The sequence below is a fragment of the Melanerpes formicivorus genome, unplaced genomic scaffold (genome assembly GCF_026170545.1).
Source record: "Melanerpes formicivorus ecotype bairdi unplaced genomic scaffold, bMelFor1.0.p_v2 SCAF_11, whole genome shotgun sequence".
In the NCBI taxonomy this organism is placed as follows: Eukaryota; Metazoa; Chordata; class Aves; order Piciformes; family Picidae; genus Melanerpes; species Melanerpes formicivorus.
The window spans coordinates 7,743,054-7,765,501 of record NW_027142363.1 but is presented as its reverse complement, the minus strand read 5'-3'; the positions used below and the strand labels follow the sequence as shown (position 1 = coordinate 7,765,501).

General features: G+C 39.9%; 1 protein-coding gene across 2 annotated transcripts in view; it reads right to left on the bottom strand.

Moving 5' to 3' along the window:
- NCAM2 (neural cell adhesion molecule 2) overlaps window positions 1-22,448 on the bottom strand; it is a 224,800-nt gene that overhangs the window by 94,734 nt on the left and 107,618 nt on the right. For both annotated transcript variants that reach the window (XM_068144456.1, XM_068144457.1), the window contains exons 6-8: window positions 13,152-13,269; window positions 7,890-8,050; window positions 1,227-1,372 (exon numbers count right to left, since the gene is read on the bottom strand). In XM_068144456.1, coding sequence (XP_068000557.1) covers window positions 1,227-1,372; window positions 7,890-8,050; window positions 13,152-13,269 — 425 coding nt within the window. The remainder of the gene's footprint in view (window positions 1-1,226; window positions 1,373-7,889; window positions 8,051-13,151; window positions 13,270-22,448) is intronic.

The following is a 22,448-nucleotide window of genomic DNA, read 5'->3' as shown; positions in this document are numbered from 1 at the left end:
AACAAGTGTAGTCTTTGCTGGTCAGAAAGATGACCTTTGACTTGAGATATTTAAGGAGGAGAGAAACTGTTTCGGTTTAATGTTAACTACTGGGAAAAAAATATTACACAACTACTACTATGTTGTTAAAAAATGGAAATCACAGAGCAGGAAAATGGTAGACAGAGCCTCACATAAGCTATGCCAGTTCCAGAAGAGTTCCAATCAAAGACTACACCAGATGAGACATTGTACTTGAGAACACAAATAATGGAAGCACAGACTTTCTTAACATTCTCTATAAAACAATCCCCTATAGAATGAGTGATTTACTATCTATCTGAATCCCTCAGTGGCATGATTGCCTTATAGGTCTGTCATTTTAAAGCACAGCTATGACTATGCAAACATCTGTAAGAAGACTGTGTTTTGCTATTGGATTATCCAGAGTAAAAATTCTGAATTAGCCGTACAGAAAGCTGGTGTCTCAAACTTTAAAGAGCAATGAGAAATTCTGTAGATTATGTAAAGAAATTGAGAATGCTAGCTCAAATACCAAAAGAAAATTATTTTTAAACAGTAAAGAAAAGAAGCTACATAGAAACAACAAGCTGCTTTCAACATTCCATCTAATTACAGCTCTTATTCCTACAGGAACTGAATTGTTGTCAAACTGTAGCCGTTCTCTGTAACCTTTCTCTGCTCAACTTACTTCTGTAACCAAACATGAACATGGAAAAACAAAATGGGAAAATAGGCTCAATTTGTAGTTATAAATTACTTGTTCTTTGTGAGGAAAAATAAATGAAAATGGAAAAACAGGAAAAAAAAAAACAACCAACCTATCAGAGGTGGGAAATAAAGAACTCCCACATATTTTTTCTTTCAGATTTCTATAAGCTCCACTGTCTTTTGAGAAAAAACAGACAGCCCAAACATAGTCAAGAAGGGCTACTGGCAGCCATTATGGCCAAGATGAAACTGAAACCTGTAGCAGGGATTGTGTATGAAAATTTAAGCCTGATGAGATTAATTACTTTAGTTCCTTTTTCTTCAAATGTTTTTTTTTTCCTTTTGATTTAAAATTTAGAAGCTCCACATCTTCCTTACCACCCTGGAAAGCAGCAATTCCTTTAAATTACATAAGAATCCAGAAATAATCTCTCTCTAAATTAATTTTCTCCTTACAAAAAGATTAGCCACAGAATATCATATTAAGTTATTTTAGACATGAAAGGCTGATTTACCTTGTCACCTTCAGAGAAAGTAATTCCATCAATGGCCCTTTTCCAAGTAATCTCTGGGATAGGTTCTCCTTCTGCTTCACAGATGAGGGTGGCTTTCCCATTCTCAAACGTGGTTTCATTTTTAAGTTGTATTATTTGAGGCTGTACTGTTAAAAATACAAATTACATTACTCATTCTGCACGAAGAATGACATGTCAAAATCTAGCCTTTAAATGACTTTTTGTTGTTGTTGCTGTTGTTGTTAAAGCATATTCATGTTGGCTTTTTAAAGTTTTGTTTAGGATTCACATTACCACAATACCACAATAAACTTTTCTGACTTCAAGCTGCACAGCAATCATTTGTGTATGTCTGATAGCCCAGACTCCTGGCTCAGCAAGGCTGACAGCATCACAGCTGACTGCTCCCTCACTGGGGTAGCATGAGATGAATCCTGACTGTAGAAGCTCTTGCACAGGTAGCTGTCTTTGTGTGCTTTCATTCTAGCTTGCTGTCTGTTAGTGACCAGCCATCCCTCACATCTCTTAGTCATTTCATGAATGAAGCAAAGATTCAGTGATGATGATCCTGCAACTGGGCAGGAATAACCTTGCACCAGTGCAGGCTGCCTAGAAAGCAGCTCTGCAGAGAAGGCCCAGGGAGTCCTGAAGGGCAAGATGGTGGGTCAACAATTCATTCTTGAGTAGAAAAGGCTGCAGGAATCTCAGCCATGTGTATAAATACCTCACATATGTAAGAACAAATACTGCCAGAATTTTCTCAGTGGCACCAAGTGACAGGACAGCTGGCAATGGGCACAAATTGAAACACAGGAAGAGCAAAATGATTTTTACTGACAGGGTGTCTAAACAGTAGAGCAAGCTGACCAGGAGACTATGGAGTCTTCTTCCTTGGAGATATTAAAAACCTAGCTAGACATGGTCCTGAGACACCTGCTCTGGCTGACCCTGCTCTGAGCACTTGAAGCCATGGTTCAGTAGTCATGAGGTCTTGGGTGACAGGTTGGACTTGATGGTCTTTGAGGTCTTTTCCAACCTCATTGATTCTATGATTCTATGATTGGACTAGATGATCTCCAGAAGTGCCTTCCTGCCTCAAGCATTCTTTGATACTATAATATTCTGTGTTTGTCTACAAATACAAATTATTTGGGAAAAAAACTTTGAACTTTGATTTTTAACAGTATCTAATGGCCTTGCACAAATTACTGGTTTTAACAAACTCCTCTGAGAATAAACATATTTTACTGGTATTAACACTATTAAGATCTGAAAAGTCCTCTGATACAAAGCAATGCATCCATACTTCTTGAGTAAATTTATGGTAAGTTACATTAAAAATCCAGATACTGTTTAGGTTCTTCAAATCACTCCACTTTATAGCCACAAGTACACAGCAAGTACAGCTCTTAAGCTACACTGTACCTTGTCAGCTTATTTATATATGTGATACTATTTCTGTTACAGATTCTGTTACTGTGTATAACTGTTAATAAGTTTCTTTGAATCTATTCACTTTACACATTGAGATGCTCATCCCACTGAAAAAATCTAGCACGCAGTGAGAAAATTATTCCATATACTTGGACCCAGAAGTGGTGAATTAAGTTTACATGATTCCATTAAATTTTGGCAGCTCTTAACATTGACTTTGTCAACATCAGTTACATTTGTGGAAAACAATGTATATTCTCTGTAGTCTCTCAGAATGTTGCTTTTGAAGAAGCATGACTTTAATATATTCTATGTGAAGCAGGGAGATAACATAATTTCTAATGGGGTTACTAAAGTATATGCTATGAAGAAGTCTAACATTGGCTTATGTTAGTGGAGCAAAAGAAGATCCCTTTGGGTTGGAAGGGACCCTAAGAGGTCATTTTGATCAACTTCCCCATCAACACAGAAACAACAAATCCTGTTCAGAACAGACTGCTCAGGGATTTGTTGAGCACCTGTCATGGTAGAGCCAGCACAAATCCAGACAGGTCCTGATGCATCTAGACATGGTCCCGCTCTCCCCCCCTCCCTCCTGCAGGAGTTGGAGTAACACGGAAAAAGGGGCAAAAGCACAGGCCCCCACATGTTTGAGTAAACAAGTCTCCTTTTGGGCTAAGAGCACGTGTACTGGCACTGCTTCTCCCAGACCAGGCCTATGTTTCTGCCTTTCATGGCCACAGCCTGGCAAAGTCCCATTTCATTGGGTAACTGTTTTCTGGCTTAAGCTGCCCTACTGGCCCAACTGAATACAGGCTGATTTGTATTTGCCTTGCCTGCTTGGACCTGCCTTGCCTGAATTGCCTTGCCTTGAGTTGGCTTGCCTCGAGTTGCCTGGTCCAAGACCTGGGATAGAAGCCGCGAGCCCTACTCACTGCAAGCCAAGAAGCCAAGAGCCTTAGGATCCAAGCCTCCCTTCCCCTTGCAACTAGAATTCATGCTGTGCTTCAGGTTACCCAGGAGGACACAAGAGCCCTTTGCTGAATGCATCATATTGCCTGCTGTCTTGCTGGAGCCAGACCAGCATTGAAGACTGCATGGCATCCCTGCCACCAACCAGCTTTGCTTGGCACACAAGAGAGCCCCCAAAAGCCTCAACAGCTAATACAGCAGCAGCATCCCCCTACTTGGGGTAGAACCCTTTGTGACTAACCAGTTTATTGCCTCCTGTGTTAACAGTTCTTATTGAGTCTCCCCCCTGCCCCCTCCCCCCCGCTGTGGTCAAGTGCCATTTTGCACCAGGGAATTCTCTCTTCTCCTGTTATTCCTCCCAGTTTTCTTAAAATTGTTAAAATTGTTATATTGCCTAAATATTGCACACTCCCACTGTAAAAATCTATATTCCAGCCATACAATGAACCTACTTAATCCAGCTTTGGCAGTTTCCCACATTAATAACAATATATTAATATTTTTATCTATATTCATACTTCCATATTAATTTTCATACATCCATAAATTCTACAACAACACCATCTTGAAAAATGCCAAGAACAGAGACTGCATAGCCTCTCTCATCATAGTATCCTAGTATCATAGTATCATAGTATCAGTCAGGGTTGGAAGGGACCACAAGGATCATCTAGTTCCAACCCCCCTGCCATGGGCAGGGACACCTCACACTAGATCAGGCTGGCCAGAGCCTCATCCAGCCTGTTCTTAAACACCTCCAGGGACGGGGCCTCGACCACCTCCCTGGACAACCCATTCCAGGGTTTCACCACTCTCATCGTGAAGAACTTCCTCCTCACATCCAGCCTGAATCTCCCCACCTCCAGCTTCATTCCATTCCCCCTAGTCCTATCACTACCTGAGATCCTGAGAAGTCCCTCCCCAGCCTTCCTGTAGGCCCCCTTCAGATACTGGAAGGCCACAATGAGGTCACCTCGGAGCCTTCTCTTCTGCAGACTGAACAGCCCCAACTCCCTCAGTCTGTTCTCATAGGAGAGGTGCTCCAGCCCTCCGATCATTCTGTTACAGTGTGTCACTGTCCTCATGGTGTAAAGCATTTTCCTTATATCTTATCTCCTTTCTCATTTTATGACCACTGTTTCATTTATGGCCATTGTCTCACAGATGCTGCATGCATCACCAAGAAAATAAAATCAGGTTAAAACTTGCTGTCTCCAGAGAAACCACCTGCCTCTCTTTTATTAATTTTCACCACACCATTCTTGGTCTCACTTCTAATTCCTTACATCTATACTTCTTCTGTTGCTTGTCTACTATCTGTTAGCCCTCAACTGTTATAAATAATTGTGTATCTACTGCATAGAGATTAAAACCAAGGAATATTTTACCTAACAAAGCACTGAACTAACATTCTGCATCGTTAAGATATAATCTATGCTCAGCAAAATTGCGTGCTGAAAAAACCCACCCTAAGTGATCTGGGGCTTTTGAAACATCAAATACATCCAGCTGTACTGGACACAATAGAAGACAGTAAGCAAAGCACCTCAGCATGACACCATTTTGGATGAAGAAAGCTGGAACTCTTCTCAGTGGTGCAACAAGGGAAGTCAGTTGAAAGAACCACAAAAAGGATTTTGAGATGAAAGATAACCATGTTAAACTTGAAAATAATCTCAGTTATTACTCTCACTTTCAGGATCATCCAAAACCTATGTAATATTTTCTGTGGCAGCCAGGCACTTTATTTCTCTAGCTCTGCCTCCTGGCTACAGTATTATCTGGCCTTTCCTTTTCTATAACACAACATCTGGAAATCAGGAAAAAGCTGTGTCAGATATGCCACTCATAAAAAGAAATAAAAGGCATCCAAATAGTATCATAAATTTTATGTCAGAAATTTGCATAATTTGGAATTGCATTATTTCTGCCAGAACAAACAATATGACTGACTCAGTATGATGCATGTTCTAAAATACAGAACTAATCCTTTGAATTGTTTAATCTTAGCCTTATATTGTAAATTTCCTCAGTCCTCATTCAGATGGAGCACTACAAGAGAAAAAGTTTTAGCATGACATTTTAGTCGTGAGTAGCTGACATTTAACAGAATAAGCGCAGATTAATCATCAAATCTATCTAGCTGACAGTTATTGCTAGGAAGAAGAGGGCTCATGTTAGGGATCTTATTTAGCTGCCTCAGTTTTGTAGGTCACCACTCATAACTTGCCACTGACCAGAAGTTTTTACACTGTCAACCTGATTGCAACATTTTTCATGCTAAACAATATTAAAGCATTTTTGTACATGCAAATAGCAGCATTTACTTCAGTAAGGCAAGACTATTATCGACAGAAATACTGAGAAAGTTGATCCAATCTTCCTCCAATTCTTTAACTATTCTTTCTAAATTGATGAGGACATTATTAAAGTGAATTCCTATTTGCTTGCTGTACCCTAGCAAATATAAAACAAATGAAAAAAGCAGGGTCTTGGAATGTAAGTTCAGGAAACTTGTTGATAATTTCAACTGTTTCTGCCTTACTGAATAGCAGCATTGGGCATTTGATTGACTAAGGAGTGGAAATGAGCAACTAAAGAACAAAATGACAATATAACAGGTATCCAATGAACACAAGCACTATTCTTTTAAAGCATGAATATGTCATAGTATCATAGTATCATTCAGGGTTGGAAGGGACCACAAGGATCATCGAGTTCCAACCTATTTTTGTTTCATTTAGCCTGATTAGATGTTTTTACTATAAGGTGAACTACATTACTTCCATCACTCTGGGGAGGAATGATGAAGAAATGAATGTTTAGGTCTCAGAAAGTAGGGCAATGTATGAAGGCCTTAAGGTACAGAATTTTCTTAAATGCTCTTAAGTAAACCACTTGTTATTATGTTACTTCATACTGACATAATAGCTGTAACAACCCATAGCTTGAAAAATGTCATTTCATAATTCAAAATGCTAATTAACATGTATCTAAACACACAGACACACATGTAAATGACTTATTACTTCTCAAAAATAATCACAGATAACAATGGAACTCAATAGCATGGGTGAACAAGATACAAAAAGTTAGATACCAAGCAGGGACAAGTACTTAAAACAGAGTTCTGCTCTGGAGCACAGCATGTAGGGCTATGAAGAGTTTCTCAGACAGAAAAGACAATAGAATTCACAGAGGCACAGCTAACCTATTCACCTGACACCACGGCTTCAGCCTCAGGCTCCCAGTTCACAGTATTATCCAACCCAACAGCTTTGCTCTTCCAGTGCAAATGATCGGATTGCCTTCTCCTGTTAGACTTGTTTCACTTTGTATAAATTACTGCTAGTTTTATCTGGGATGTAAAAATTAATTTCCTGTGGTCCCAAGTACATGCTTTAGCTGTTCAAATATAAATGGTCATTCTCTCTACAAACAAAACAAAACAAGACAACACAAAACAAAACAAAGCAAAGCAAAGGAAAACAAAGCAAAGCAAAGCAAACCAAACCAAATCAAACCAAAACACCACATTGCTCTTTTGCAGGGTTTTCATAAGTAAGCTACAACCTTGATCCTGTATAATAATTCTGAGTGAGGTTTTCCACATTTTCACAGATGCCCAGATGCCTGCTCTCACTGTGCTACAGCTATGCAAACCTTCAAAGAAATTACCAGTTCTATGTAAAGTAGGGAATAATGAGCACTGATTGTGTGGTAGAGCATAGAAGGAGAAGTTTTCATGTCGTTACTTTTATCCTTTGACTCTCAGATCAAATGATATTTTTGTGACTACATTTGCAATCATGCACTTCAAAAATACAAATCAAGAAAGAAAAACAAAGTAAGAAAAAAGCAGGAACACCTTTGCATAGGATCTACTTAAAAAAGGAAAAACACTGCTTTTTTTTTTTCATCAGAATTTTCTCCTCTTTCTCTCCTTCATTTTCTTGCAAGCAGTCAACTTTTAAACAAAACCCAGAGTGACTTGACGATTTAACATGTCATTGTACTTTATCTGAATAGCAGAAAAGCAAATGCTGAAGATAGCCTTTTCAAAATGAAATTTGGGTCTAAAGGTTAAAGTAGCCAACAGGGAGGAAAATGCTGTAAAGTTATACGGAGTGGTTTGCTGCGACAGTAGATAGCTTCCATGAATACTGCTCCACTGAAAATTGTGAATTATCACCTCAGTTCCCCACTGTTCATATTGTAAAAAGGAAGGAAGGAAGGGTCATACTACGCAGTACTTACCAAAAACTTGAAGAAAGGTCTGCTTTTTATCAATTCCCGCTTTGTTTTTAGCATTGCAGATATAAGGCCCCGCATCCACGTTTTTTATATCCCTTATTGTTAGTTCTGTATTGCTTCCTCTCAGCATATATTTTTCATTTTCCTCAATAACTTTACCATTCCTGTAAAAATAAGAACAACATATAAATCAACCAGTAAGTTCAAAACTCTGTTACAATGTGCTACGGAAGCATTGTTACGTTGAAAATAGTCTTTGAGGGAGGAGACTGCTATTATGCTGTCCTCAAAAACCACATTAACTCATGTGGCATGCACTTTCAGTATGTGCAGAAGGGATTTGATTTTGACATGACAAAACCTGTTCTGCAGGATCACAGTTTAGGCACAACCAAACCACTCAGAACTGAATTTTGATGTTCAAGCCCCCAGATTAAAAATTTTATTGCTAGTTTCTAAAATACATCTGTATCAAAAATGCTCTAATACCTGTATTCTAAAAGGCTCAGTATTGACTTAATGTTGGAAAATTGCTTGTGAATAAAACTCTAACATACAGTTACGCTCAAAGGATAGAAGGAAATGAAGTAGTCAAATACATATTTGTATGTGACAAACACTTAAAAGCATATTTCCAAAGTATATCTCTTGCAGTTCACCTTAGTAACAAAGCAGAGACTTATAAACAATATTTTGAATTGCAAACACGTGGAGCCTACTGGCAGATAAAGAACCCTTCCAAATTATTTCCTCTCAGTTGTTGTAGGCTAGTCACAACTTCATAAGCAGGCATGTCTCTAGATGTTACAGTAAGTTCTGACCAGATGGCATAGAAATAATAAACCTGAGGGCTAATTGAGGCTTGACCTGTCCATTTGAGCAGCTTGACATACACACAGTTATCAGAAGAGCTTCTGTTTCAAGAATACTGTTTTTATTTTCTTTTTCATAGAATAATAGAACCAATAAGGTTGGAAGAGACCTCAAAGATCATTAAGTCCAACCTGTCACCCAAGACATGATGACTACTAAACCATGGCACCAAGCGCCACATCCAATCCCCTCTTGAACACCTCCAGGGTTGGTGACTCCCTGGACAGCACATTCCAATGGCTAACAACTCTCTCAGTGAAGAACTTTCTCCTCACCTCGAGCCTAAACTTCCCCTGGCGCAGCTTGAGACTGTGTCGTCTTGTTCTGGTGCTGGCTGCTTGGGATAAGAGCGCCCACCCCCACCCCCTTTTTAATTTATTCTCTTTCTGCCTACTTTGCTGTAGGACTCTTTTGATCTTATTTCTGTGGAATCCTCAGCAGCCCCTTTTTGCAAGCACTCCTTGATTTTCATAGCATTGATAATGCCTCTAACAATGCCAACTTCTTAAAAACAAGCTATTTGTAAAATGAAACCAATCTTCATCATTGAAATACTCTATTCTATTCTCCTTGGCTAGTTTAGGACATCTAGTTATATTTCAAGACTTCAAAAGAATAATTTTCATTTTCTCCTCACACAATGCTATTAAATATATGTATTTCATGTTTTCCAAAATACTATTTTCCCTAAAAGCCATAACACTACTTCTTTCTTGGCAACATTAACATCTGTTAATAGGATCCCCTGGCATCTACATAGCTGGCATTTCAGTAACATGTTTTTAAGTAACTTTAGTCCATTTTGTTGTCCTATTCAAGATAGAATAGAATAGAATAAACCAGGTTGGAAGAGACCTTCAAGATCATTGCGTCCAACCTATCATCCAACACCACCTAATCAACTAACCCATGTAACCAAGCACCCTGTCAAGTCTCCTCCTGAACACCTCCAGTGATGGTGACTCCACCACCTCCCCGGGCAGTCCATTCCAATGGGCAATCACTCTCTCTGTGTAAAACTTCCTCCTGACCTCCAGCCTGAACTTCCCCTGGCGCAGCCTGAGACTGTGTCCTCTTGTTCTGGTACTGGCTGCCTGGGAGAAGAGACCAACATCTGCCTGTTTACAACCACCCTTCAGGTAGTTGTAGAGAGCAATAAGGTCACCCCTGAGTCTCCTCCTCTCCAGGCTAAGCAGCCCCAGCTCCCTCAGTCTCTCCTCATAGGGCTTGTGTTCCAAGCCCCTCACTAACTTCGTTGCCCTTCTCTGGACTCGTTCCAGCAAGTCAACCTCCTTCCTAAACTGAGGGGCCCAGAACTGGACACAGTACTCGAGGTGTGGCCTAACCAGTGCAGTGTACAGGGGCAGAATGACCTCCCTGCTCCTGCTGGCCACACTGTTCTTAATGCAGGCCAGGATGCCATTATGATACTTTTTCTCCTCCTTTTCTAAGCAAACCAGAGAGATTGTGTTGCAGAACAGAAAAGGTCAAATTTTCCACATAGGTGATTTCATCATAAAAATAGTCTCTTAGGAGACAAAAGTCTATATTCAAGGTCAGAAAAGTTTCCAAATGTCTGTTATAAAAATAGCATGTATCTATGATAATTTCTAAGCAGAAATTAAATTATGAGCATTTCTCTGGACCCTCTAGTGAGCAGGAGAAATTCAGATTGACGCTGATATATGAGACAGGAAAACATGACTACCGCATTAAAAAAGGATTATTTCTTTTGTCAGATAATTCTAAATCCTGTCAGTAAAGATAAGAGGATTGATCCATCTTAACTTTATCAGTGTAAATGATATCCATGGATGTAAATGATCATCATGTTTTCAGGACTATTCACATGAGTAAAGATTTCCAGTTCCTGACCTGTACATTTAGCTCTTTATCTTTCAGTCCTGGCTAATTTCATTCAGTGAGGGTATTGCTTTTCTGGAGGTTATGTTTTATGATAAGGTGATACTGGAGTCAAAAGAGATATCAGTTAAGTAGTGAAAAAAATACATTTTCTCAGTCCATGAAATATCAACAAAGTATATATGCATATTAAATGCAGCAGCAATTTAAACCTTCCTGACCTTTCTTCTTGCCCTTCCATTTAAATTTGACAAAGTCTTAAATAATGTCAGTGCCCAGAAACAACAAGGGCTGATATAAACAGTTAAATGTTTTGCCATATTAGAATAGCATAGAATAGAAGAATAGAATAGAATAGAATAACAGAATAGAACAGGTTGGAAGAGACCTTCAAGATCATTGAGTCCAACCTATCATCCAACACTATCTAATTAACTAAACCATGGCACCAAGCACCCCAACAAGTCTCCTCCTAAACACCTCCAGTGATGGTTACTCCACCACCTTCCCAGGCAGCCCATTCCAATGGTCAATCACTCTCTCTATGAAGAATTTCTTCCTAACATCCAGCCTAAACCTCCCCTGGTGCAGCTTGAGACTGTGTCCTCTTGTTCTGGTGCTGGTTGCCTGGGAGAAGAGGCCAACCCCCACCTGGCTACAACCCCCCTTCAGGTAGCTGTAGAGAGCAACAAGGTCTCCCCTGATTCTCCTCTTCTCCAGGCTAAGAAACCCCAGCTCCCTCAGCCTCTCCTCATGGGGCTTGTGCTTCAAACCCCTCACCAGCTTTGTTGCCCTCCTCTGGACACATTAGCTATTGTCCTAAAGAGTTTAAAGCTTGAAACTACTCTTTTCTCCAGCATCTTGCTGACAGTCAGTAGTTTCAATCGCTCTAGACTTTTATTCCTTAGCCTATCTATGTATTCAGAAAACAAACTTCCAATAAGTCACTTCATTACACACTAATCTGAGGTAAATTAAATAAAATTACTGTACACACACTGATAAATTGTATCATTGGGAATAAAACTGACTATATGATTCCTATAATTGCTGTAACTAACAGTTCTAATCCTTCCAAAATCAGCATTAGCACTTAATCAAATTCAAGATGTAATTTCACTTGTTTATTAAAAAATTAAATACTTACATAAACCTGAGTTTAATAGCAATTTACATTCAACATCAAAAAAATACTCTGAACAGGATGAAATTAGGACTATAACTCCTTGGGCATCAATTCTGATAAATGGTTTCAATTAGGTTCTCAATTTATGACAAGTGTATTAATATCAGAGAAATCAGTTCTGATAGACTTTCCTACAACTGAAAATGCTTTCTAGCTTTTTATCAAAATCAAGAAAGATTGTGTTGATCTAGTTTTCCTATGCTCAGTCTGATTTTTGAAGAACAAATGTCTGAAATAGTCTGAAAAACTAAGGTCTTTACCTTGATATAGTTGTGTCAATTTTCCTGTCTCTAGAAAAAAGTAATATAGCTTCTCCCATCTTTTTCCCCCTGTTTGGATATCAATCATAACATCCTGTTACAGTGATCATAGAATCACAGAATCATAGAATCAATAAGGTTGGACAAGACCTCAGAGATCATCAAGTCCAACCTATCACCCAACATCTCACGACTAACTAAACCACGGCTTCAAGTGCCATGTCCAATCCCTTCTTGAACACCTCCAGAGACGGTGACTCCACCACCTCCCTGGGCAGCACATTCCAAGTGGCCAGCCCCTCCTTCCACAATCTGTCTTCCACTTGAGTTTGCCCAGCAGTTCCCTGATTAACCATGCAGGTCTCCTTGCTCCTTTGTTGATTGCCTACCCATTGGGAAGCTCTGATCTCGAGCTTGGAAGAAGCAATCCTTGAATATTAACCAATTATCTTTGGCCCCTTTACCTTCTAGTTCCCTGTCCCATGGGATTTCCCACAGGTCAAAGTCGACCCTGATGAAGTACAGGGTTGTGATCCTGCTTGGTATTCTGTTCCTACCACAAAAGTTTCTGAACTCCATCGGTAAATAAATTTTTCACAATATCCAGTCTAAACCTCTCCTGGTGCAGCTTGAGGAAATTTTCTCTCATCCTGTTGTTAATTACTACACAGAAGAGACCAACAGCCAACTGCCAAAGTAACACCCACCACTCAGCCTCCTCTTTGCAAGACTAAACAATCCCAGTTTCCTTTTACTTGTTTTTTTTTGTTGTGGTTTTTTTTTTTCAGATATGGGCTCATTACTTCAGTTTTCTTTGTTTCCATTCAAATATGAAGAAATCAATGGCAATGTGGTATTTTAGATACCTTTTACATATACTCAACCTGCTGGTGACCTGAGTGCAATAGAATTTGTCTGAGTTTATTCATTTAATGCTGAATAGAGCTTTAGAACAGAAAGGGACAGTAAATGTTCTTAAACTTCTGTGCAGAAATTAAGATTGCACAGCTTAATTGACTGTGATAGGAAACTGTGACATAGTGAAACAATGGGTTTCAAAGAGCAGACCTTAACTGAACTTACCTATACCAACTGATTTCAGGTGGAGGTGATCCAGTGGCTCTGCAGAACAAAGTTAATGCCTCTCCTCGATCTGCAGTGGCATTAAAGGTTTTCTGCAGCAGGGTAATTGCAGGGGGAACTGAAAAACAAAACATTATGCCCCATTAATGGAACAAATATGTTACTTTCTGTGTTTCCAGATAAATTTAAAGGACAGGATAGGATCCTTGTAGGAGAAGGTTTATTTTCGGATAGCTTTAGAAAACTATAGGGAAGATTTGCCTTTGCTCGAATTAGAGAAAGCTACGTTTTGCCTTTGACTCTGAGGGGAATGTAAACACCTTGTAACTGAAAGAGGGAAACTGGGCAGAACTTGGTTGGATGTGTTAAAATATTGTTTCATTATTTTGACCTACTGTATGTCATAATTACACACAGGCCAGTAGAAAATGACCAATTGAGATGTGACACATGTGCCTTCTGATAGACTAGATTACTGTATAACATAATAAATGTCTTCGCCTGCTTACGTCTTGTCCTGGAAGCATTGCTCTGGGTGAGTAAAACAGCTGTGCTACAACAGATCCTTTGCTAATTTTGGAATTCATGGTTACATTTAGAGTCTAAGTTACAATATCAATCACTATTACTAATATTTCTTCTCTTAAAGAGAAGGTTTTTAATATTATAAGGCTATTTATAAGCTTTTATTTTCAGTAGGAAAAAATCATTAGAAAGACTTTCTCACCAGTTCTTCAATTTTCTTACAGAACTCACATAACAGTGGCTGAAGTTATACCTAGCATGTGTAAGGCACAATAGAGTTACCATGGGCACTACTTTAATTATTTCACAGTGTCGTGGGATGGAAGGTAAGGCCGAGAAGCCTCCTCCCTTCCCCCTTTGTAAAGTAAAAGGGAAAAAAAATTGAAGGGAAAGGAAAAAAAAAACTCGCAAGCTGAATTAGCAAAGCAGTGGAGCTATATTTACAAAGCGATGTAGGGTTTGCAGGGGATTATTTACAAATTTACAATATCTACAATATATACAAAGATATACAACAGAGTAACACAGAAATGAGAGTGCCCCCCTCGGCAGAGAGGGGTCCCCCACCTCCGCTCTCCCCTCTCTTCCCCCCCTTTCCCCAGAATGGGATAGAAAGAGAAAGAGAAGAGAGGAAAAAAAAATTAGAAGCAGTTCGTGTTAATTGGAAGGGAGTTAGTATACAGGCCTGTTATCTGGTTTTCAAGGCCGAGGCCTTGGCAGAAAGCCCAGCACAGAAAGCTGCTGCACGGAGAAGAGGCGGAAGCAAGACTGACTGAGAAGTGCTGGAAATGTCCAGTATAGTCCCAGCTCATAAAGTGCTTCCTCCCACTCGTCCAATGAAATTAGTTTAGACTATTCCTTCCGTTTACCAACTTCCGTCCACCATGTTCCCTTTCTTAAGGGGGCAACGTCAACCGGCCACACACAGTATCACAGTATCACAGTGTCGCCAAGGTTGGAAGAGACCTTGAGGATCATGGAGTCCAACCGGTAACCACAGACCTCATGACTAGACCATAGCACCAAGTGCCACATACAATCTCCTCTTGAACACCTCCAGGGATGGTGACTCCACCACCTCCCCAGGCAGCCCATTCCAATGACGAATGACTCTCTCGGTTAAGAACTTTCTCCTCACTCAAGCCTAAACTTCTCCTGGCACAGCTTGAGACTGTGTTCCCTTTGTTCTGGTGCTGGTTGCCTGGGAGAAGAGGCCAACCCCTTCCTGGCTACAACCACCTTTCAGGTACTTGTAGAGGGCAATGAGGTCACCCCTAAGCCTCCTCTTCTCCAGGCTAAACAATCCCAGCTCCCTCAGCCTCTCCTCATTTCAACTAAGAAAATATCTCTAGCCCTTTTTCTCATGGGTTAAGATGAATGTTTGTGGCTGCTATTCAAAATCATCCTGCCTCATACCAGCTTCAAAGTGAAAGTGCTGGCTGGAGCAAAGTATTATGGGATTTGAAGTTCACATTTTAACATGAGAGGCTTCCTGTTCCAGTTGATGCTTTTGGGTTCTGGGTTTTGGGTGTTGGCTTCCTTCTGCTGGGATGGCAGTAGATAGGGAGGCATGGGGGGAGTAGCTCCCTGGCTTGCTTTTTTTTGGCTCAGAATGTTTTAACCTGCTACACACTTGATTACAAAGCTTTTTATTGAACTCCTGCATATTTCCTCAGCAGGAGTATCACCAGCTGCAAAAGGTGAATTGTGATAGAATCCAATGAATACTTCTGGAAATTGCATTTCTCAAAACCAGTTATCATGTTCTGAGAGGGAGCAACAAAGTCTTGATGGGATATAGTTATTACTAAGATTGTAACAGTTTGCAGAGAACTTCTACCCAATAGAAAAATCAGCAATAATCTTTAGGACAGGACAACTCACAGGCTGATATTTAACATCTCTATTCATGTAGAAAATTTGAAGACAGTTGTCTTCAATCTGCTTCTTTAAGCTATCCAGATAAACAAATACAAACAATCCCAGGAGGAAAAGAGCTGTACAGATGGGAAAAGAAGATTAGAGCTTCACAAAATACAGGTCTCTGCTAGGAAGAACATCCTGTCATCAGAGTGACTCAGGGTTACAATTTTCAGCTTTAACTTTCACTAAAGAAAAAGAGAAACAGGCAACCTCCAATGAATTTGCTTTTGGCTTGCCATTACACTTCCAAAGGTTTTTCTCACAAACTGTTGAGAATTCTGTTGCTCTGCACCAACCATTTTATGTTTAGTATTCTACTTCAGAAGCCTTTCCAGCTTGTGAACCTTAAACATTTCAAATTATTTAAAAGTAATTTACCAGAATTATCAATGATCAGCAGTAAATGTTGTTGTGCACTTTTCATACTTTTTTATAGTGCACTGAAATTTGTGTTTCACAGACGACTTCTTTCCCATCTGAAATTGCAGGGGCCATTACTCAGCAGACAAAGCCCCTCTGCTGTGCAACAGCAGTTTATCAATCTTCCATGTAAATATGTCACTTAAAAGGCATTTAATACATTTTAGCCATTTTGCAGTGCATTCCACTGTCTAGACCTGAAAATATACTCAGTAATGTGAGAGGATGAAACGATTCTCTGCCAGAAGTCACAGTTTCTTCAGTGCTCATGAGCAACAATTGCAGGACTATAACCCAGCTCAGCACATCACTTAAGCTCCGTTGTCTTCCCAGAAATACTCCAATAAAACTCTCTGGGTTTTTTAATTTATTTTTTAAATTATTTTATCTTTCTGGGTACAGATCTGTTTATCTTTGGGTTCTGTTCCAAGGATTGCTTTTAACAACTACTGAGTAAATCGGTTTTCTGTTCATAAGTAATCTTTAAAGCGTTTTACAAAAATATAAACAAATAACCAATGTAGTGAATGACCAGCCAAAACTGAAGAGGCATGCTAACATATTGCTCTCTACAACTACCTGAAGGGGGGTTGTAGACAGGCAGAGGTTGGTCTCTTCTCCCAGGCAACCAGTACAGAATAAGAGGACACAGTCTCAGGCTGCGCCAGGGGAGGTTTAGGCTGGAGGTTAGGAAGAAGTTTTACACAGAGAGAGTGATTGCCCATTGGAATGGGCTGCCTGAGGAGGTGGTGGAGTCACCATCATTGGAGGTGTTCAGGAGGAGACTTGATGGGGTGCTTGGTTGCATGGTTTAGTTGATTAGGTGGTGTTGGATGATAGGTTGGACACATGATCTTGAAGGTCTCTTCTGACATGGTATGGTCCATTCCATTCCATTCCATTCCATTCCATTCCATTCCATTCCATTCCATTCCATTCCATTCCATATTTGCTTATGCTGCTTCCCCACTTTTTTTTTTACATCAGTTATATTTCACATATCACTTTTTTCCTATCTGAAATTGCCTGGGCTGCAGACTGGATACAGAAATACCATGTCCCCAGGAAAATAAACCTCTAAATTTATGGAGCAATAATCTAGGAAAACAGCTTTCAGTGCTTACTTTTGGAGTTTACTATTTTCTTCTTTTTCACAAGTTAGCAGAGAGAGCATTTGTATTGCATTTCATCTGTACTTCCTGTTCGTCACATCTGTCCCAGATGTGAATTAACCAATGCTATTACAACCAGCTTAGCATCCAGATGGAGTAGACAACATAAGAAATATTTTCAAGGTGGAGACCATTGTCGTCTCTACTTGCTCTTCAAAATGAAGTACATCTCTACAACATTATGTGTAGCTATACAGTCATCTAATATCAGTTTTTTAGGAAGTCATTATTACTAAGGAAAATAATAGGATTCCTCCAGATACCTCAGTTAAAAAGCTCAATTAATTTCCACATAGTGGAACATCACCTGCACATGCTGCTTCATCGACTGTGAAGCTTTCTTCTACCAACTTAGGTACCTAAATGTGGGTACAGTTACTCAATTTTGAGCAAAGAAAAAAAATGAACTTTTGAAACATGTTCTTAGATGATTATTTTTTTGTCTTCATACACAAGAAGAAAGCATTCCATCGGCAAATGTCATCTATATGGGTAGAGATCACTTATTTATGACCAAAATGGCCTAAGAGAAAATTCAATAAAGCTTATTCTCAATAATGAGAATCACAGTATAATCCAAGGTTTCATTTTCTCCTCTTCTTGAAAGAATTTAATCTCTTATCATCTACCCCTGAGAGATTGGCCTTCATCAGCTTGCTGTAATGTTGGGGTGCTCTCAACCTTTCAAAATGTTTCTCCACTCTCTCTTCCCTTTTTAGTTGTGCAGAAGCAAAGAAACAGTAACTTATTTATAAAGGTGATCTTAATTCAAATCTTTGTCCAGAATCTGAGGATTTATGGAGCCCCCGCACCATGAATAATACTCTAACTAGAGGGCAATGTGTAAAACAATAACTAATGTTTTCTTTTTTAGTTAAATCTTTGTCATTATTCCTGTCAAAGGGAATCTGGGATTTCACTGAGTTATACCATTTTGAGTGAAGTGTTTATAAGCATTGGAATGAATAATAGTTACAAAAATAAAAACCTCTTGCTATATAATAAAGGCAACATTTAGAAAGCAACATACTTGCATCTTTTTGCAGTAGGAAAACAACATAAATGGAGAATTCTGCTACTTCCAAAATACATTAGCAAAGTTACTACTATCTCAGCCTCCATATTCCTCCTGAAAACATTATTTCTGCTGTAAAACTGTCATAGGCTGAGTTGAATCTGCTGATAAATATATTTAACACCATGCTGCTGTCATGCTAGCTTCAAAATGGAAGTGCTGGCTGGAGTAAAGTATGATGGGGCTTGTAGTTCAGATTGCAACATGAGAGGTTTCCTGTGCTGGTTGCTTCTTCCGGATCCTTCTTTTGAGGTGCCGGTCTTTTCCACTGTTCTGGCTGCTGCAGCCTTGGGTTGGGGTAACAGTTTTATTCCTTGCTTCTGTTGCTGCTTCTGCTTTTGATATATTTTTCTGCAAATAAGCTAAGGTACCCAGAGGTTTCTTTTTGTTTTAATCTCCCACTCATCTGTGTGGGGAGGGGGGCTTGTGAGAGCAGGCTGCATTAACCCAGGACAGTTCAAATTTGGTACCAAATGTATGTCCCAAAAAGCAGGCTGTCTTAACCAAGACAGTCTATTTTGGCAGGAGATGAAAGGGGTGAGATAACGAGAAGGGAGATAATGAGAAGATCCAATTAAGCTTTGATGCTTAAGTTTTGAGGTTTTCTTTTTCCTGTGTTATGTTTGCTATATTGATCCATCCGCTTTCCAGGGACAGCTGGGGCTAACGTGCTGGGGTGCTGGTGTATTCTCCATGGTTCTGTTTGTCACTTCAGGGAAATGGCTTAGATCAGTGTTGTTGCTGTGCTGGTTACTGGCATGCCAGATTTTACCCAGAGTGAAACAGCTCTTTCTCAAGGACACCACCTGGAGATCTGCCCCAGGGCTGGATGAGTGCCTAGGTCAGTGGTAACATCTTTTGAATTTCACCCCTGAGCAAGTGCAAAATCTTGACAAGCTGGTTAAATGTTTGGAAAAAGCATGCTGTTATCCCAGAAGTTCCCAAGAGACAGAAATCACTGTGATGTGTTGGTGCCTTGCCCACGCTTATCAAGCCCTTCTCATCATTGCTCAGAGTGCTCAAGGGCAAGAGAAGGTCTCTGGCAGGCACCACCAGAAGGCATGGCAGCTGCACCAGAGAAACAGCCTGTGACAGTTAAAGAACTGTCCTGGAAGGTCAGGCAAATTTAAGAGAACATATTTTGCTTACCACTTGTACAGTCCTGTGTTTCAGCTATTAGGAACAGGAGCTTCCCCAGCCAAGAGAGACAATCTTGGAGGTACACGCCATGGCATACCCTTTGATTTTACTTACATGGCCATAGGGAGCACATGAGGAAGTGGTGGAACACTGGAACACATTGCCCAGGTAGGTGTTTTCCCCATCCCTGGAAATATTCAACAGGGCTCTGGGCAGCCTGATCTAGTTGAGGATGCCCCTGCTTACTGCAGAGGGGGTTGGACTAGATGACCTTTGGAGGTCCCTTCTGACCCAGACCATTCTGTGATCTGAGTGGGAGAGAAAACACACTTCAGTCATAGCTGCACATGTCTGTGAATTACAAGGAAATTCTTCCTGGAAACACAGTGCCTCAGTTTTGAGTGGGAAATTGCTTAAGAAGAGCAAAACAACTGATATGGCTTTTGATCCTCCACAAGGGATTTCCAAGGCATCTTCCAGTCAGAATTAGAGAGACCTTGCCTCCAATCAGTCTATTGGACTGTGTGGATGAGATGGCTTGGCAAATTAAACCCACAAGAGAGTAAATCTTTAGTAGATACAGCTTCATTTGCTTCCAACTGAGCTGGTCTGGCAAATTTGATGTTGGGAGGAATTTTCAACCCACCACAGTAGCAGAACAGAGTGGAGCTCCAGAGCATCTGCAGTGAGAAGTCTTCTGAATACTGCAAAGTGTTCCCATTTTGAGTGAAAATGGACAGTGAATGGTGTGTCATGTATGTTGTGTGATGTTAGCTGCTCCTGGGCATGATGGAGATTGTATAGAATAAGGGATGGATAATGTCATGGGTTGAGTTGAATCTGCTGATAAATATATTCAATACCATGCTGACATCATGCCAGCTTCAAAATTGAAGCGCTGGCTGAAGCAAAGTGCCATGGGACTTGAAGTTTGGATTGTAACATGAATGGCTTCCATTTCCAGTTACTGCTTCTGGTTTCCAGGATTGGGTTGCTTGTTTCTTCCGCTGTGCTGGCTGCTGCATGCTTGGGTGGGGGAACCATTTTATCACAGGCTTCTGTTGCTGCTTCAGCTTTTGCTGCATTTTTCTGCAAATAGACTTAAGGTAATTAAATAGACTAAGCTTATTAAGTTGCTTGTCTCAGCCCAGAGGGTTTTTTTTGGCGTTACTTGTCCTCCAATCTGTGTGTGGAGGGGGGCTTGTGAGAGCAGGCTGTGTAAACCCAGAACAAAACACATATATGTGTATAACAGCAAGAACTAATGTTATTGCTTTAATTACTAATCTCATCATTCTCCAGAGAAGGGCGACAAAACTTGTGAGGGGTTTGGAGCACAAGTCCTGTGAGGAGAGGATGAGGGAGCTAGGGTTGCTTAGCCTGGAGAAGAGGAGGCTCAGGGCAGACCTTATTGCTGTCTACAACTACCTGAAGGGTAGCTGTAGCCAGGCGGGAATTGGCCTCTTCTCCCAGGCAGCCAGCAGCAAAACAAGCAACAGTCTCAAGCTGCACCAGGGGAGGCTTAGGCTGGATGTTATGAAGCATTTCTTCATAGATAGAGTGATTGGCCATTGGAACAGGCTGCCCAGGGAGGAGGTGGAGTAACCATCACTGGAGGTGTTTAGGAAGAGACTGGATGGGATGCTTGGTGCCATGGTTTAGTTAATTAGATGGTGTTGGATGATAGGTTGGACTCAACGATCTCAAAGGTCTTTTCCAAACTGGTTAATTCTATTCTATTCTATTCTATTCTATTCTATTCTATTCTATTCTATTCTATTCTATTCTATTCTATTCTATTCTATTCTGTTCTAATCTTCACATCTCCCTACAAATTCTCACAAAAGCTTAAGATTTTTAAACCATACAACTATGGGTTACATGGTGTGACAGATTTCCTAAAGTATTCCTACTTCTATGTTCTTTAGCTGCAGTTATCCACCCTTGAAGACCCTGTGTCCTTCTTATTATGTGTTTATACAGATCTCAGACCTTAGAATCATAGAATCATAGAATTGTTAGGGATGGAATGGACATCAAAGATCATCTATTTCCAACACCCATAAATTTGAATAATGTCTACATACAAATACTGACACAATAACTGTTTGGTTTTATACCAAGTAGCTTCGATTATGTTCCAATGTAGTCTAAGCATTTTTGCTTAGTTTTTTGGAAAGAAGACAGGGTGAAAATACAGCCATGAACTTTTTAGTGGCCTAGAGAGTGCTCCATTTTTCCCTTTCTTCTTTTTTCTTAAACTATTTTCAAAATTTTATTGTCTGAATCCAATTCATTTGTAGGTTTTCCTTTTCACCAAAGAGTATTGCAGTTTTCCTTTCTCTCTAATTTTAAACATTACTCTAAGAGCCATTCTAAGCCAAGTTTAATACATTCAGTTTTATGTAGGAAGACCTATTTATCCCTATAAATGAAACACAAAATAGCTTTTAATTGATACCACTCTACATGAGCAACCATGTCAGAACTTCTCAGCTGGTAACTCCTCTTCCCTACACTGTGAACTGAAGTCTAGAGATGAGTGTTAGTATTCTTATCTGAAGTCATAATAACCATATGAAGAACCAAATTTGTGGATATAATCCACCAATAAATGATGTGAAGTCAAACCATAGTTTTCATTCTGACATTTCAGGTTAAATACAGGCTCTCTCTTCACTCAGCTGCATACAAAGATCAGATAGAAGTGAAAAGTATTCAGAAGGTAGGTTCACATGCATTTATATAAATAGCAGGAGAAGAAAATCTCATTCAGCATTTTAAATGCTATCAAATGCGCTGATGAAATTGCACATAACCAAGCGCTGAGATAATGCAGCACCGCAATGCATAGAGAGGAAAGCAATTTGTTGGTGAGGGCTTCACAGTGCATAGTGCAAGTGATGTTGTAGCCTATCATGATATGTATCATCCCCCATTTGCTTGCACTCTCTATATATTATTTCCAATAGTTTCAAGAATTCTGCTTCCAAGATTGCTGCTTGACTGTGTAGAATAAATAATACTTGTGCAGAATCTGCT